We start from the raw sequence: 14,925 nt of genomic DNA on the forward strand, positions 1-14,925 counted from the left end.
CAAACAGGAAGTTTCTTCGCTGCCCACCTTCCACGGGGACCGCTCTGCCCCTCCATCACCTCTGGGGTCCCTCCTGGTTCTGGCTGCAGCCACCACACTAGAGCATCGGTGACACCTGCTCTGTGTCCCTCTGTCCTGGGGGTCAGACATCCCCAGTCTGGGTTCCAGCCAGCTATGCACAGAGCCTCTTCTGACATGGGACAACCAGGGTGATTGGTTTCCTCGATGGCTTTACAGAGGAGGGACCTAAATATATGTCTTTTAAATATACGTACACATTAGATAGAGACAAGTTGAGTGGTCCAGGAGGTGGTACAGTGGATCAAGTGTTGGACTTTCATGTGTGAGGTCCTGAGTTCAGTCCCTGGTATCACATGTACCAGAGTGATGTCTGGTTCTTTCTTCATGTCCTTCTCATTAATAAATAAAATCTTTTAAAAAGAGAGACAGAACTTGAGAGGGAGATGGGGAGATAGAGAAACAGACAGACCTACAACCCTGCTTTACCACTTACAAAGCGCTCTCCCTGCAGGTGGGGACTGGGGACTTGAACCCGGGCCCTCACGCACTGTAATGTGTTCGCTTAACCAGGTGTGCCGAGTTTATGTGTGTGTAAGAACGAAGAGTTTTCCTGATTGCTTTACTTCAGGTGGAAAGGTTGAGACGGGGGGTGTGTGTGGCAAGGGGTGGTGGGCACTTGGTACACAGTACAAGCTGGAACATGCAAGGACCTGGGAGTCAGGAAATTGTGAGGATGTGGTTGAGCTTGGCAGAGCTTGACCTGAGGAGTGCGTCTATCCTGTCAGTCTCTCTACCGAGAGGTTGAGCAAGGACGGACAGGAGTAACCCCAAAGGTTTGCCTCGTCCTATCAGACTCCCTTCCTCACAAAGCACCCCGCATTCCTGATATTATAGCCTTTAGATAAAAAGAAAGGGGGAGATGTCGGGCATTAAGCCAGCTCCCCCTGCTCTCCCCTGCATTCCTGATACTATGGCCTATTTACACAATCATTGTTTTGCCTGAAAGATCCCCACCCATTCCATTCCTTTGATCTGTCTTCTTTCTACCTCGAGACCCATCCTGCCTGCAGGGTGACATTAATCCCACCAGTTAAAAGCCTCACAACAGTTGCTAAGGAAGTTTCTACCTTCCCAGCCCACTTTGGCCTTTCTCCACCCCCTTTCCTAACCATTTCTGTTTCCGACTTGCCACTTCCGGTTCTATCCTATAAAAGCGCTGTCTCTCTGATCAATAAAGACGTTGCATTACCACTCCACTAGGAGTTCAAGACTCTCTCTCCTGCGTCACTGAGTAGCAGTCCAGGCAGGCTCCGGTCGAGGTCTCTCCAACCCAGAGAGCACAGGCACAGGAAGAGGCACCCCCATGCTAGCCTGGCATCTGGGTTCAAGCCCTGGTTCCCATCTGCAGAGGAAAGCTTCACGAGTGGTGAAATAGTGCTGCAGGCGTCTCTCTGCCCCTTCCCTCTAGGTTTTTTTTCTGTCTTCCTCCAGTAAATAAAAATATCTATGAGTAAAAGATTGAGGCAGAGTGGCTGAGTCACAGAGGGAGGGAGAGGTCACAGCACCAAAGCTTCCTCAGTGCAGTGGGGGCTGGTCTGAGCCTGGTTGTGCACAGGGTAAAGCCACACACTGTCCCGGTGACTGTTCTGCCTGCCCTCCTGTGTCTCCCCCTCCTCCCTGCACGGATCCAAGGAGAAAGCTTTGCACCTTTCTTGAGTTCTGTGATGGCCATGCAGTCATACTTTGACTGATGGAGACCTGAATCTTCCTTTTTAATACTTTGAATAAACTCAACATTTTCTCTTTTGAATGAGATCAAGGACTTTATTTCTTTTCTTCTTTTTTTTTTTTTTCTCCAGGTTTATTGCTGGGGCTTAGTGCTGACACTACAAATCCACTGTCCCTGGTGGCCATTTTTTTTTCATTTTTTTATTGGCTGGAAGCATCCCCTCTGCAGGTGGGGAGCCAGGGGCTCGAACTCGGATCCTTGCATGGGTCCTTGCGATTTGTCCTATGTGCATTTGGCTGGGTGTGTCACAGCCCAGGCGCCAGGACTTTATTTCTCTCTTTTTGAAAATATTTACTTATTTATTCCCTTTTGTTGCCATTGTTTTTTTAATTGTTGTTGTTGATGATGTTGTTGTTGTTGGATAGGACAGAGAAATGGAGAGAGGAGGGGAAGACAGAGAGGGGGAGAGAAAGATAGACACCTGCAGACTTGCTTCACCACCTGTGAAGCGACTCCCCTGCAGGTGGGGAGCCGGGGGCTCGAACCAGGATCCTCACGCCGGTCCTTGCACTTTGCGCCACCTGCGCTTAACCCGCTGCGCCACCGCCCGACCCCCAGGACTTCATTTCTGTGTGACCCATTTTCCCTCATTTTCTTGAGTGTCTGTGTCAGGATTTAACAACAACCCCGAGGCTGGTCTGTAGTTGGGTGCTTGAGGGTATGTGTGTGTGATAGGTTATTCATTTATTTATTAAGATTTTATTTATTTGGGGTCGGGTGGTGGCACACCTGGTTGAGCGCACACATTACAATGTGCAAGGTCCTGGGTTTGAGCCCCCGGTCCCCACCTGCAGGGGGAAAGCTTCAAGAGTGGTGAAGCAGGGCTGCGGGTGTCTCTCTGTGTTTCTCCCTCTCTGTCGCCTCCTTGCCTCTTGATTTCTGGCTGTCTCTATCCAGTAAATAAAAAGAAAATTAAAAAAAAAAAACCAAAAAAAGATTTTATTTATTTATGAGAAAGACGGGGAGAGAGAGAGAGAAGGAACCAGACATCACTCTGGTACATGTGCTGCCAGGGATTGAACTCAGGGCCTCATGCTTGAGAGTCTAATGCTTTATCCACTGCACCACCTCCCAGACCACTCTCTTTTTTTTTTTTTTTTTAAGATTGATTTTTGTCACAAAACTTTCACAGGAGAGACAGAGTGAGAGGGAGAAAGGGAAGAGGGAGGAGGGAACCCAGAGTGCCACTCGCCACTCCGCACGTGCAGTGCGGGGACCCTAGAGGGACCCAGAGTGTGTTCGTGTCACCACGGGGCATTTCAGGGCCTCGGCTGCTGGCGTGCTCTGCTCTCTGGCACCATCTGTTGGCTGCCCTCTTGGATACCCCCCTCAGGGTCCAAGGTGCCCCCCACCCCACCACATCCTTGAACTTTTGCAAAGAACCATCCCCATCCCCTCAGTGGCCCATCTCCGAGGATGGTCCCCTGCACAGACAGATGAGCCGTGAGGGGACAGAAGCGAACGCTCTCTGTTCACAGACAGCAGCGCCCAGAAGTTTTATTCCTGGCTGGTCAGCACCACCCATCCCCTGGAGCCTTGTAGCTCAGTGGTCAGTCCATCACCTGCTGCATAACTATGCAATACCTGTGACGGGATACTCCTTGGCTGTCGGAAAGGACAAAGTCACCTCCTTTGTATCCTCTTGGGGGGAAACTTGAGGGCATCATGTTGAGTGAGACAAGCCGAAAAGAGAAGGACCGATAGACCCACGGATCTCACGTATTAAGGGGACTTGATAAAGCAGGGATGGGGAGGGAGAGCACACAGTGACACGGGGACTAGACACGGTGTACTGCACCAGAGCAAAGGACTCTGGGGAGGGAGGGGAGGATGAAAACTTGCTGGGGGAGGGCAGGTACATAATGAGATTGTACACAGGTGTCAAGCATTAACCCCCCTCAATAAAAAGGGGAAAATATGCACCGTGATAAATACAGAAAGAAAAAGGACAAAGAAAACAGACTCTTTCATCTTTTCTCCTCCTCCTCTTTCTCTTCTTCCTCCTCCTCCTCCTCCTCCAACTCCTTCTCCTCTCTTTCCTACTTCTCCCTCCTCCTTTATTCCCTCCTCCTCCTGCTCCTCCTCTTCTGCTCTCCCCCCCTCACCTCGGTTCCTGACTGCTTGTGTCCTGGGGACCTCAGAGGTGCCTTGGGGGGGAGGGACAGTCCCCCTCCTGCCCCAGCCAGAGCCCCCGGCAGCCTGTGGGAGGCTCACACATAGTCATTCAGCCTGTAGCCGCTGTGTGTGGCCGAGAGGCCTGAGGATGCCCGGTGGTCCTTATAGGCGGCGGGGGGCCGGTAGGCAGGTGCAGCCGAGGTGGGCGTGCGGGGGGCCCCCGGGGGCGGCCTGGAGGGCGCCTCCCCCTGGCAGGACAGGCAGAGCAGAGTCCCCCCGATGAGGGAGAGGGAGGAGGCGGCGAAGCCCAGGTAGAGCGCCTGGCCCAGCTCGTACTTGAGGGCGGTGGGCAGCAGCGGGCTGTAGAAGGTCTGCACCACGTCGTGGGTGGTCCAGGCCACGGCCACCAGGCTCAGCAGCCCGGCCAGCAGCGACAGGCCGCCCCCCAGCGCCGCGCAGGCGGCCTTGGCGGCTGAGGGGGCGCAGCGGGTGCAGTGCAGGCCCGCCGCCCCGCAGCCCGCGGCCCCGGCCGCCAGCAGGCAGGACACCACCATGAGCGCCCGGGCAGCCTGCAGGTCCCGGGGCAGTGCCAGCAGCGAGCGGTACAGCTGGCACTGATAGACGCCCGTGCTGTGCCACACGCACTCCATCCACAGCCCCTTCAGGTAGGACACGGCCGTCAGGAGGCTGCTGCCGACGTGTGCCGTGCGGCGCCAGTGCGGGAGCAGGGTGGTCAGCAGGGTGCCCACCAGGCCCAGGAAGGCCAGGGAGAAGCCCAGCAGCTGCACCGCGGGGCCCGCCATGGTGCCCACGCTCAGGGAGTCCTAGGAGGCCTGGGGTGGAGGGCACAGGGGGAAAGAAGGAGAGGGAGAGAGAGGGAGGAGGGAGAGGGAGGAGAGGAAGAGAGAAAGGGAGATGGAGAGGGGGGAGGGAGAAAAGGGAGAGGGAGAGAAAAGGGGATGAGGGAGAAAGAGAAGGAGGAAGAGAGAAAGGGAGGGGGAGGGGGAAGAAGGGGAGAGAGAGAAAAAGAGCGAGGAGGGAGAGAGAAAGGGAGACAGAGGGAGAGGGGGAGAGAGAGAGAGAGAGGACTCAGGTTAAACATTGTCTCCACACCGCCTGCACCTGCTTCCCCAGGGACATCTAACCATTAGCATTTACCGAACAGCCAGAACCTTCTTCTCATGGGGGTTGACGGACCAGCTGTTTTGTGAGGGCCCTGCCTTTAATTTCACAATTCTTTTGCATTCATTGATCTATTTTTTTTTAAAGGAAGTCAAACTATTTTTTTAAATAGTTCATTTGTTGATTGGATTGAGAAGGGAAGAGGGAGATAGAGAGGGAGAGAGACAGTCACCTGCAGCCCTGCTTCACCACTCGTGAAGCTTTCCTCCTGCAGGTGGGGACCCGGGACTTGAACTGGGTCTTTGTTCACTGTAATGTGTATGTTCTCCTACGTGTGCCACATCCTGGCCCCTAATTAATTGATTTAAAAAATTTATTTGTTGTATTTGATAGGACAGAGAGAACTTGAGAAGGAAAGGGGATAGACGGAGAGAGAGGGAGATAGATAGATAGATAGATACCTGCAGATCTGCTTCACCGCTTATAAAGCTTCCCCCTTGCAGGTGAGGATTGGGCGGTTGAACTTGGATTGAACATGGTAACACATTCACTTAACCAGATAGGCTTCTGCCCGGCCCTCAATTATTTATGTATTTTTAACGAGAGAGGTAATAGAGAAAACAATGGGGGGGAGAGAGAGACCAGAGAGAGAGACTGCTCAGTCCTGGCTGATAGTGGGGCTGGGGATTGAACCTAGGACCTCAGAGCCTCAGGCATGAGAGTGTCTTTGCAGAACCACTGTGATGTCTCCCCAGCCCCTTCATCAAGATTCTTTCAAGTTCATTTTCAGCCTCGTTCCCGGGGCTGAGAGTTTGAGCCTCACCGGGCAGGGACTCCCCACACCCCTGTCTTCCTGCAGACCTGCTTTCCTCACCTCTTAGGGGGGCCAGAGTTTGCATGTTATTCCAGAGGACCTTCTGGGGGGAACCTCTGGCCCCCAGGTCCCCCCAAACATGGACCTCCAGCCTCTGCAGTCACTCAGGTAGCCAGCGTCACAGCTGCCCGGCCCACCAGGGACTGAGAGATGCTGGCACGGGGACAGACCTGCCCACCTGAACGTCTGGTGACTCTTTCAGGTGGCTGAGGCCTCTGTCCCGTGTCCCTCGCTATCCTGTCCCCCTGGCTGCTTGAGGTCAGCCGCCAGGTGCGCTGACCTTGAAGGACACAGCCCCTCACCCCCAGCCCGTGTCTGGGGAACTGGAGTGGAGTTCAGGGGCTCTAAAGATTCATGGGAAGCACGAACTGCTAATTTTAGAAGCTATTAGCTGGCTATTTTTAAACCAGAGCTGGAAGGAGTTGCTAATTTAAGAATCCAGTGTTAATGAGGCCCCAGTTCCAGACAGCAGCCTCCCCGCCCTCCCCGCAAACCCACCTATTCGGACAGCTTTGCTAGGTCATGATTCAAAAAGCCCCAGACGCTGCTTCTCATGTTGGGGCGGGGGCATTCCTGGGGGGGGAAAACAGCCTTGGAAGGAGGCTGGGCTGTGGTGCACCACAGTTATTAAGCACACATAGTACTAAGTACAAGGACCCAAACAAGGATCCGGGTTCGAACCCTAAACTCCCCACCTGTGGCAGGGAGGGGGGGACGTTGTAGGCTCCCCCCAGAAGGTCCTCTGGGATAACATGCAAGCTCTGCCCCCCCTAGGAGGTGAGGAAAGCGGGTCTGCAGGAAGACAGGGGTGTGGGGAGTCCCTGCCGGGTGAGGCTCAAACTCTCAGCCCTGGGAACCAGGCCTGGTGGTACCTTCCTGTGCCCGGAGGCTCTCGGCAGAAAATGAACTTGAAAGAATCTTGATGAAGGGGCTGGGGAGACATCACAGTGGTTCTGCAAAGACACTCTCATGCCTGAGGCTCTGAGGTCCCAGACATCACTCTGGTACATCTCCTCCCCTCTCCTCTCCCCTCCTCTCCCCTCTCCTCTCCCCTCCCCTCCCCTCCCCTCCCCTCCCCTCCCCTCCCCTCCCCTCTTCTCCTCTCTTCTCCTCTCCTCTCCTTTCTTCCCCTCCTCTCCCCTTATCTCCCCTCTTCTCCCTTACCTTCTCCTTTCTTATCCTCTTTCTTTCTTTCTTTCTTTCTTTCTTTCTTTCTTTCTTTCTTCCCTTTGGTCTCCAGGGTTATTGCTGGTTCTCAGTGCCTACACCCTGAATCTTCTGGAGGCTATTTTTTTTGCTTCTGGAGGCTATTTTTTTGCTTCTGGAGGCTATTTTTTTGCTTCTGGAGGCTATTTTTTTTCCGTTTTGTTGTTTTATCATTGTTGTTATTAATGTCCTTGTTGTTGGATAGGACAGAAAGAAATGGAGAGAGGAGGGGAAGACAGAGAGGGGGAGAGAAAGACAGACACCTGCAGACCTGCTTCACCACTTGTGAAACGTCCCCCCTGCAGGTGGGGAGCAGGGGCTCGAACCTGGGTCCTTGTAGATGGTACGTGTGCCCTGTGCACTCAACCAGATACACCCTCATTATACAAAACTTCTTAGAAGCTAAGCCTTTTCCCTCAAGAATTATACCCTTCATTAAAAAGCAGGTTTCTTTATGCATTTAGTGTATTATGAGAGAGGAAGGAGAGAGAGAGCTCAGAGCACTGCTCAGTTAGAACAGAAGAGCTGGGGCTTGAACCTGCAGCCTCTGGGACCACAGGCAGGGGAACTGGTGCTCAAACAGGTGGACCACTCTCCTGGGCTCCTCTCAACTTAAAAAAAAAGAGAGATTGATCAGGGGCCAGGTGGTGGTACACCTGGTTGAGTGCACATGTTAAAGTGTGTGAGGATCCAGGTTCGAGCCCCTGGTCCCCACCTGCAGGGGGGAAGCTTCACGAGAAGTGAAACAGGTCTGCAGGTGTCTCTCTGTCTTTCTCCCTCTCTATCACCCCTTCCTTCTTGATTTCTGACTGTCTGTATCCAATAAATAAAAAAGAGATTGACCTTTTCTTTATTTCATATGAAAAAAATGATAGGAAGAGAAAGAGAGAGAGAGAGAGGAGCAGGGCTTCAGGTACCTCTCTCTCTCACCCTCTCAATTTCTCTCTATATCAAAAAAGAGAGAGGCAGAGAGAGACAGCAAAGCATCACTCTGGCACATGCAATGCTGGGGATCGAACTCAGGACTTGGTGTTTGACAGTCCAACATTCCACCCACTCTGTCACCTACAGGGCCACTCAATGAACATTTAGATTAACCTAAATATTGCAAGAAAGTGGTAAAAGGACCCAACATGGATGTGTGTGTGGGGATGGGGAGAGCAGCGTGACTTCACTCTATCAGGAAGAAATGATAGCCGCTAGCCTTTCCTTCCTCCTTGTCAACTCTGCCTTTCTTTTCCCTCTTATTTCTTCCAGGCTGTTTTATAATATCGGGGGTCATGACTGACAAGGCAGTTGCTGTCACAGGGCGCCACTTCTGACCACCCCAGGATCCCTGTCTGATTCCGTGTTTCCTGACGGTGCAGGAAGCCAGGGACGTCTTTCCTGGAAGCTTTGAGCTCAGCTTCCTCCACAAACGAGACAGCCATCCAACAACGAGCTTGGAAAGCCCATTCCAGACTCATTTTGCAGGAGTGGGTTCTTTTGGCTCCCAAAATACAGTTTTCCTTCATGCCTCTTCCAAACCTTCTGGAACTTTCCTTGAGCTTTTTTTTTTTTTTTTTTTTAATTTTTTATTCCCCCATACTGGCAGGCTTCTGTGTTTAAAATTATGAGGGCTCTGATGCTCTCAGAACACGCAGTCTTTCCGAGAGAGACGGAGTAATTATCTAGCTCATTAAGGCCAGGAGGGTGCAGGCTCGCAATGCCCGCTGGGCTGGGCTGGGCTGGGCTGGGGGGGTGAGGGGGGCAGTTTGCTCTAAGCCTCAGGAAAATCACGGCCTGTGGTTAAATGCTGGCGAAGGAGGTTTGCAACTCGGGGAGACTGCACAGCTCTTGATTTAAGGAACAGCCCGGGGCTGAAGTCACCGTAGCCGTGAACACTGGAAACCCATTCCCGGGAGCCCGGGAGGCAGGCACCAGCGTCTTCGATTCAAGCTCGCTGGTGGTTCGGGAGGCTCTGCTGAACGTGCAGGCATTTTGAAATGAACGATTGAGTTGCACTTAATCAATCACACGGGCGCCTTTGCCTGCTAGCTGCACACCCCCACCCCACACACAAGAGCCTTGTGTCCATTTGCTGAGTTCTGTCTCACTGCTTTTTTCTTTTATATTCATGTATTTATTTATCTATTTTGCCTCCAGGGTTATTGCTGGGTTTCCGTGCCTGCACTACAAATCCACTGCTCCTGTGGCCATTTTTTGAAATTTTTATTATTGATTAAAAAATTTTTTTAAAATGTATTTATTTTCCCTTTTGGTTGCCCTTGTTGTTTCAACATTGTTGTGGTTATTGATGTCATTATTGTTGGATAGGGCAGAGAGAAATGGAGAGAGGAGGGGAAGACAGAGAGGGGGAGAGAAAGACAGACACCTGCAGACCTGCTTCACCGCCTGTGAAGCGACTCCCCTGCAGGTGGGGAGCCGGGAGCTCGAACCGGGATCCTTATGCCGGTCCTTGTGCTTTGTGCCGCGTGCGCTTAACCCACTGCGCCACCGCCCGACTCCCCTATTGATTTTCTTTTTTTTTTTAATAGGACCGAGAGAAGCTGAGACGGGGAGGGGAAGATAGAGAAGGAGAGAAAGGTAGACACCTGCAGACCTGCTTCACCACTTCCCAGGCTGTTGACACTCACTTATTTCTTACTTTACCAAGCTACCGTGTGTATGATGTATTCATTTTCAGACGGGGAAACTGAGGCTTAGAGAGGGCAAGAAACGTGCCCAGTTAAGCATACACAGAACGAAGCACAAGGACCTGAACAGGGACGGGGGACATTTCACAAGCAGTGAAGCAGGGCAGCAGATGTCTCTTTTTCTCTCTCCCTCTCCAGTTCCCTCTCTCCTCTCAATTTCTCTGTCTTATCCAATAATCCAATAAAATGAAAAAAAAAAAAAGCCTCCAGGAGCAGTGACTCTGTAGTGCCGGCACCCAGCTTCAGTGATAACCCTGGAGGTAAACAAAACAAAACAAAATAAAATCTTGTCCAGGGTCACACCTGAACTGAGAAGCAGAAAATGCTGACTTGTGGGGAGAGGGGCTGGTGGGGGCCCCGGGGTGTGGAGAGGCCGTAGGGATTGAACCCCAAAGTCTTCCATGCAAGTCCTTTTCTCCTCCTCTTTCCTCCTTTTCGTCTTCCTCTGCTCTTCCCCTCCTTCCCCTCCTCCTCATTTATTTTATTGCCACCAAGAATACCACTGGGGCTCAGTGCAGGCGCTATGAAGCCACCGGTCCTGGTAGTTATTCCTGTCTGCCCCCCGGCCTTTTTGTTTCCTTCCACGGGACAGAATGATAGGGAGAGAGACAGACAGACATCTGCAGACCCGTTTTACCTCAGCTTCCCCCCTGCACATGGGGAGTGAAGGCTTGAACCCGGGTCCTTGAGTGTGGGAGCGTGGGCACTCAACCACTGCTCGCTCTGCACCCTGCGCCAGTCCTGTACTCCATGGCCGCACTATCTCTCGGCCCCTAGATTCCCATGACTGAGAGAGACAGAGAGACAGTGGCTGGGTGAGTGTCTAAGCCTTTCTCTTCCTGCAGAAGCCTGAGCTGGGCTCCCTGGTGTCTCTTATCTCTGCAGCGGGGCCGGAGATCAACAGTCTCCAGGACTGAACTGACTTCTCAGGAGCTGCTTCCTCTTGTCACCTGACTCTCATGTCCTTCCTGGATCAGCAGGAGGGGAGCGTGACACAGGGTGAGACATGAGGCCAACGCAGCCTGGGAGACCCCCGTGACTCGATAGACAAAGCCAGCAGGAGAGGCCTGGCCGGTGCAGACAGCAGGACCCCACAGTGGGCTCCCCCCCTCCTGGAGGAGTGTCTGAGCTCTGTCACCCAGGGGGCTTTCTGCACACCCACTGCCTCGGCCCGTCGGGAGCTTTAAAGAGTTTCAACTGCTCGGGGCCAGGCAGTGCTGCAGACGGTCAAATGCTCATGTTACCATATGTGAGGACCTGGGTTCAAGCCCCCAGTCCCCACTGGTATGGGGTGAAACTTCACAAGTGGTAAAAGAATGCTACATGTTTCTGTATGTATGTAGCTATCTGTCTAAATATATATATATATATTTAGTATTTATTTATTCCCTTTTGTTTCCCTTTTTTTTCATTATTGTAGTTATTGTTGTTACCGATGTTGTTGTTGTTGGATAGGACAGAGAGAAATGGAGAGAGGAGGGGAAGACAGAGAGGGGGAGAGAAAGACAGACACCTGCAGACCTGCTTCACTGCCTGTGAAGCGACCCCCCTGCAGGTGGGGAATTGGGGACTCGAACTGAATCCTTGTGCTGATCTGAGCTTCCTTCCTTCCTTCTTTTATTTATTTAAAAAATCCAGTGCCAGGAGTGAAGTTTGGGGGTAAAACTCCAGACCTCCCCTCGTTGTCTCTCCCTCTCTCCTTTCTCTCTCCAGGCCACAATACTGCTGAACAGCTGCCCTGACCCAGTGCTTTTTTCTTCCTTCCTTCCTTCCTTTCTTTCTTTCTTTCTTTCTTTCTTTCTTTCTTTCTTTCTTTCTTTCTTTCTTTCTTTCGAGAAAGAGAAAGGAGAGACAGCTCTGTACTGCTCCACCATACATGGAGCTTCCCCAGTGCTGCCAAGGTGCACCCATGTGGTACCAGGGCTGGAATCCAGGGCCTCCTACACGGCGTGGTGCACACTACCCCAGATGAGCATCTCCTGACCCTGCCTCTTGTCTCACAGATTGCTTTGCTGATATGAAGGGGCCCTGAGGTGCCACAACCCAGACAGGGCAGAGAGCCCCAGCAGGACCAGTGATATTTTCAGAGGCGATGGAGCCAGATGGCTCAGAGACGGGCTGCAGGTCTGACTCACTGGGGCTTCTCGCCCAGCCTCTGTGACTCACTCCTCCACCCACGTCCTTCAGCTGGAGATGCTCAGAGGACAGGCCCGGGCACCTGCCAGCCAGACTGCGGGTGGGTGACCTGGGCACTTGCTGCTTTTGCAAATCTCAGGAGTTAAGCTCTGGGTGGGTGCCAACACCCATGTCCAGCAGAGAAGCAGTGACAGAAGCCAGAGCCCCCACCTTCTGCACCCCAAAATGAACTTTGGTCCAGACTCCCAGAGGGGGAGAAATGTTAGGGGAAGATGACCAGAGGGCTCTGAACCCCAATTCCATCGTGACCCTGAGAGAGAAAAGGAAAAATGGAGAGGCATTCAGAAATAGTAACAGGTGTAAATGAGACAGAAAGGAAGAAGAGGCAGAACCTTAGAATAAATGGGCAAATATATAAAAATGTAGAGAGATAGTCACAGAAATAATAGCAGCACACGTCTGTGACCTTGGGAGGGCCACTGCAGTTTCCAATGGAGGAAATGGGGACACAGAGCTCTGGGGGTGGGAACGGTGTGGAATCAGACCCCTGTTGGGAGCTGGGCGGTAGCGCAGCAGGTTAAGCGCACGTGGTGCAAAGCACAAGAACTGGCATGAGGATCCCGGTTCGAGCCCCCGGCTCCCCACCTGCAGGGAGGTCACCTCACAAGCGTTGAAGCAGGTCTGCAGGTGTCTATCTTTCTCTCCCCCTCTCTGTCTTCCTCTCCTCTCTCCATTTCTCTCTGTCCTATCCAACAACGACAACATCAACAATAATAACTACAACAACAATAAAAACATCAAGGGCAACAAAAAGGAAATAAATAAATATTAAAAAAAAAAGGAATTAGACCCCTGTTATCTTGTTATTTTTAAAATCACTAAAAAAAAAAAAAAGAATTAAAGCAAAAAAAAATCTCTGGGTGGGGGAGTGCAGCCTGATCCCCTCCCTGGCCCCCAACCCCTCCTCGGGACCTAATCCCAGGTCCCTTTCTGCTTGGCCTGTGACCCCCACCTCCATGTTTCCTGGGGACACCCCACAGCTGTTATGGATTTGGGCCTGGGAGCAGCTGCAGGGTTAGTTCAAGTGTTGGTGACTGAGGGAATAATCATGGTCCCCAGGACCACTGTCCCCCACCCCTCCACGCCTGTGAGTGGAAGCTACGGAACGAGGAACAGGTGTGGGGGGGTTCTGAGCTTGATAACACATGGGGTTCCCACTACACACACTCCGCATTCTAGAGCTTTATAAATCAGCGACAGATCCGTGGGGGGGGAAACGAGCTGGTGAGACACAGGAGACAGACAGCTCAGCAGTTATGCAGAAGGTCCTAGGTTCAGTCCCCAGCACCCGCAGGAGCCAGAGATGAGCAGGGTTCTGGCGCAGGAGAAGTGGTGCAGTGGCTAAAACCTTGGGCTCTCCAGCACGAGGTCCCAAGTTCTAGCCCTGCGATCGTGTATGCTAAGGTGATGCTCTGGTCCTTCCCTTGTCATGAAGAAATGAATGAATGAATGAATCCTTACAAAATAAAAAGGGGGTGAGGATGGGACACCCGGTTAAGCGTTCACATTATAGTGCACAAGGAAGCAGGTTCAAGCCCCCGGCCCCCACCTGTGGGGGGAAAGCTTCACGAGCGGTGAAGCAGAGCTGCAAATGTCTCTCCATCTTCCTCCCTCTCGTTCTCTCCCCTTTCCCTCTAGATTTCTCTCTGTCTGTATCTAATAAATATTAAACAAATGAAATATTTAAAAATATTTAAAAAGAGAGAGGGGTAGAGAAAGAGAGAGATACCTGAAACCCTTCCTCACTGCTCATGAAGCTCCCCCTGCAGGTGGGGAGCAGGGGCTTGAACCCAGGGCCTTGTGCGTGGTGGTCTGTGCACTCAGCTGGGTGAGCCACCACCTGACCCTTCAGCAGTGAACATTGAGGCTCTGGATTTATCTCTTAGCATCACATAAAAAATAAATAAAACAATTCCCCACTATCCACTGGGCCCCCTCCCCTAAAGGCCTTGATTATCCCACTCCTCCCCCACACGGAGGTGGGAATGGGGGGGCGCTGATCAGGACCCCAGATCCGGGGACCATACACACTCTGCTTGACCCTCTCTGCAGGCAAAACCAGGAGCACCCCAGGGTGACCCCAAGTCTGCCAACATAACAGACTGTCTACTGTCTTGGCTCCAGTCTGAGCCCTGCACAGACCCCCCCCCAGCATTGAAAGATTCCTTCTGGGCCACTCAGGAACCAGCACCCTACTGTTTGGGGTGGGGGCGGCCGGGGTTCCCCCAGGTCCAGTGGCGTCTGTGCAGAGAAGGCTGTCTTACTGCCTTCTCTGAGCTGCCCCAACTTACAGCTCACCCCAGACTCACATGAGGAAGGCAGGGTCCAAGGGGATGTTCTGGGGGGGGGGTTTGCCCCGTCCACCTGGCTGTTCACTAGAAGTTTCTAGGCCAAGTGTCTTGCAGGAGCAGAGCAGCGGGAGCACACCTGTCCCCTCTGGCGGGTGGCTTCTGAGTGACCAGGCAGACTCTCAGCACCGCCCAGAAAGGTCACACACAGGTCCCAGCGGCCCCTCCCCACACAGTCCCTCCCCGCCGTGGCCCCAGCGAGTCTCCAGGCTTGAGGCTCAGCTCTGGTCTTTCCTGCGGCCTCCACCGCCTCTAGCTGCCCTCTGGGGGGCGGTCTTCCTGCACCCCGGTCTGGCTGTTGACCACAGCCACCCTGGCCACCTTCTATTCTGGGGACTGAACCCCGGGGACCTCAGGCCAGGCTGGTGTTGTCTCTGTGATGCCCCCCTTGAATGGCTTTTGGATGGTGTCTCAGACAGGGCAGGGACTTGAGGGGAGAGGGGCAGGCAACAGTGAGAGGGAGGGTGTGTTTATGGGGAGGTGGGGTGGGGGGTTGGACTCAGGAGAATTCATAGTGCTGGGACTAAGTCCCAGCCTCAACCCTGGTGGCAATAAAAA

The 14,925-nt window shown here is 52.8% G+C and overlaps 1 protein-coding gene across 1 annotated transcript; it reads right to left on the reverse strand.

Moving 5' to 3' along the window:
• Positions 1 to 3,280: 3,280 nt before the first annotated feature.
• Positions 3,281 to 14,523, reverse strand: CLDN14 (claudin 14). Its single transcript, XM_007519728.2, has 2 exons — positions 14,329 to 14,523; positions 3,281 to 4,758 (listed from the first exon to the last, which is right to left on the reverse strand). Exon 2 carries the CDS (start codon positions 4,726 to 4,728, stop codon positions 4,021 to 4,023), a length of 708 nt encoding a protein of 235 aa, XP_007519790.1. The 5' UTR covers positions 4,729 to 4,758; positions 14,329 to 14,523; the 3' UTR covers positions 3,281 to 4,020.
• Positions 14,524 to 14,925: the final 402 nt, after the last annotated feature.

Source organism: Erinaceus europaeus, chromosome 9, assembly GCF_950295315.1.
Source record: "Erinaceus europaeus chromosome 9, mEriEur2.1, whole genome shotgun sequence".
Lineage (NCBI taxonomy): Eukaryota > Metazoa > Chordata > Mammalia > Eulipotyphla > Erinaceidae > Erinaceus > Erinaceus europaeus.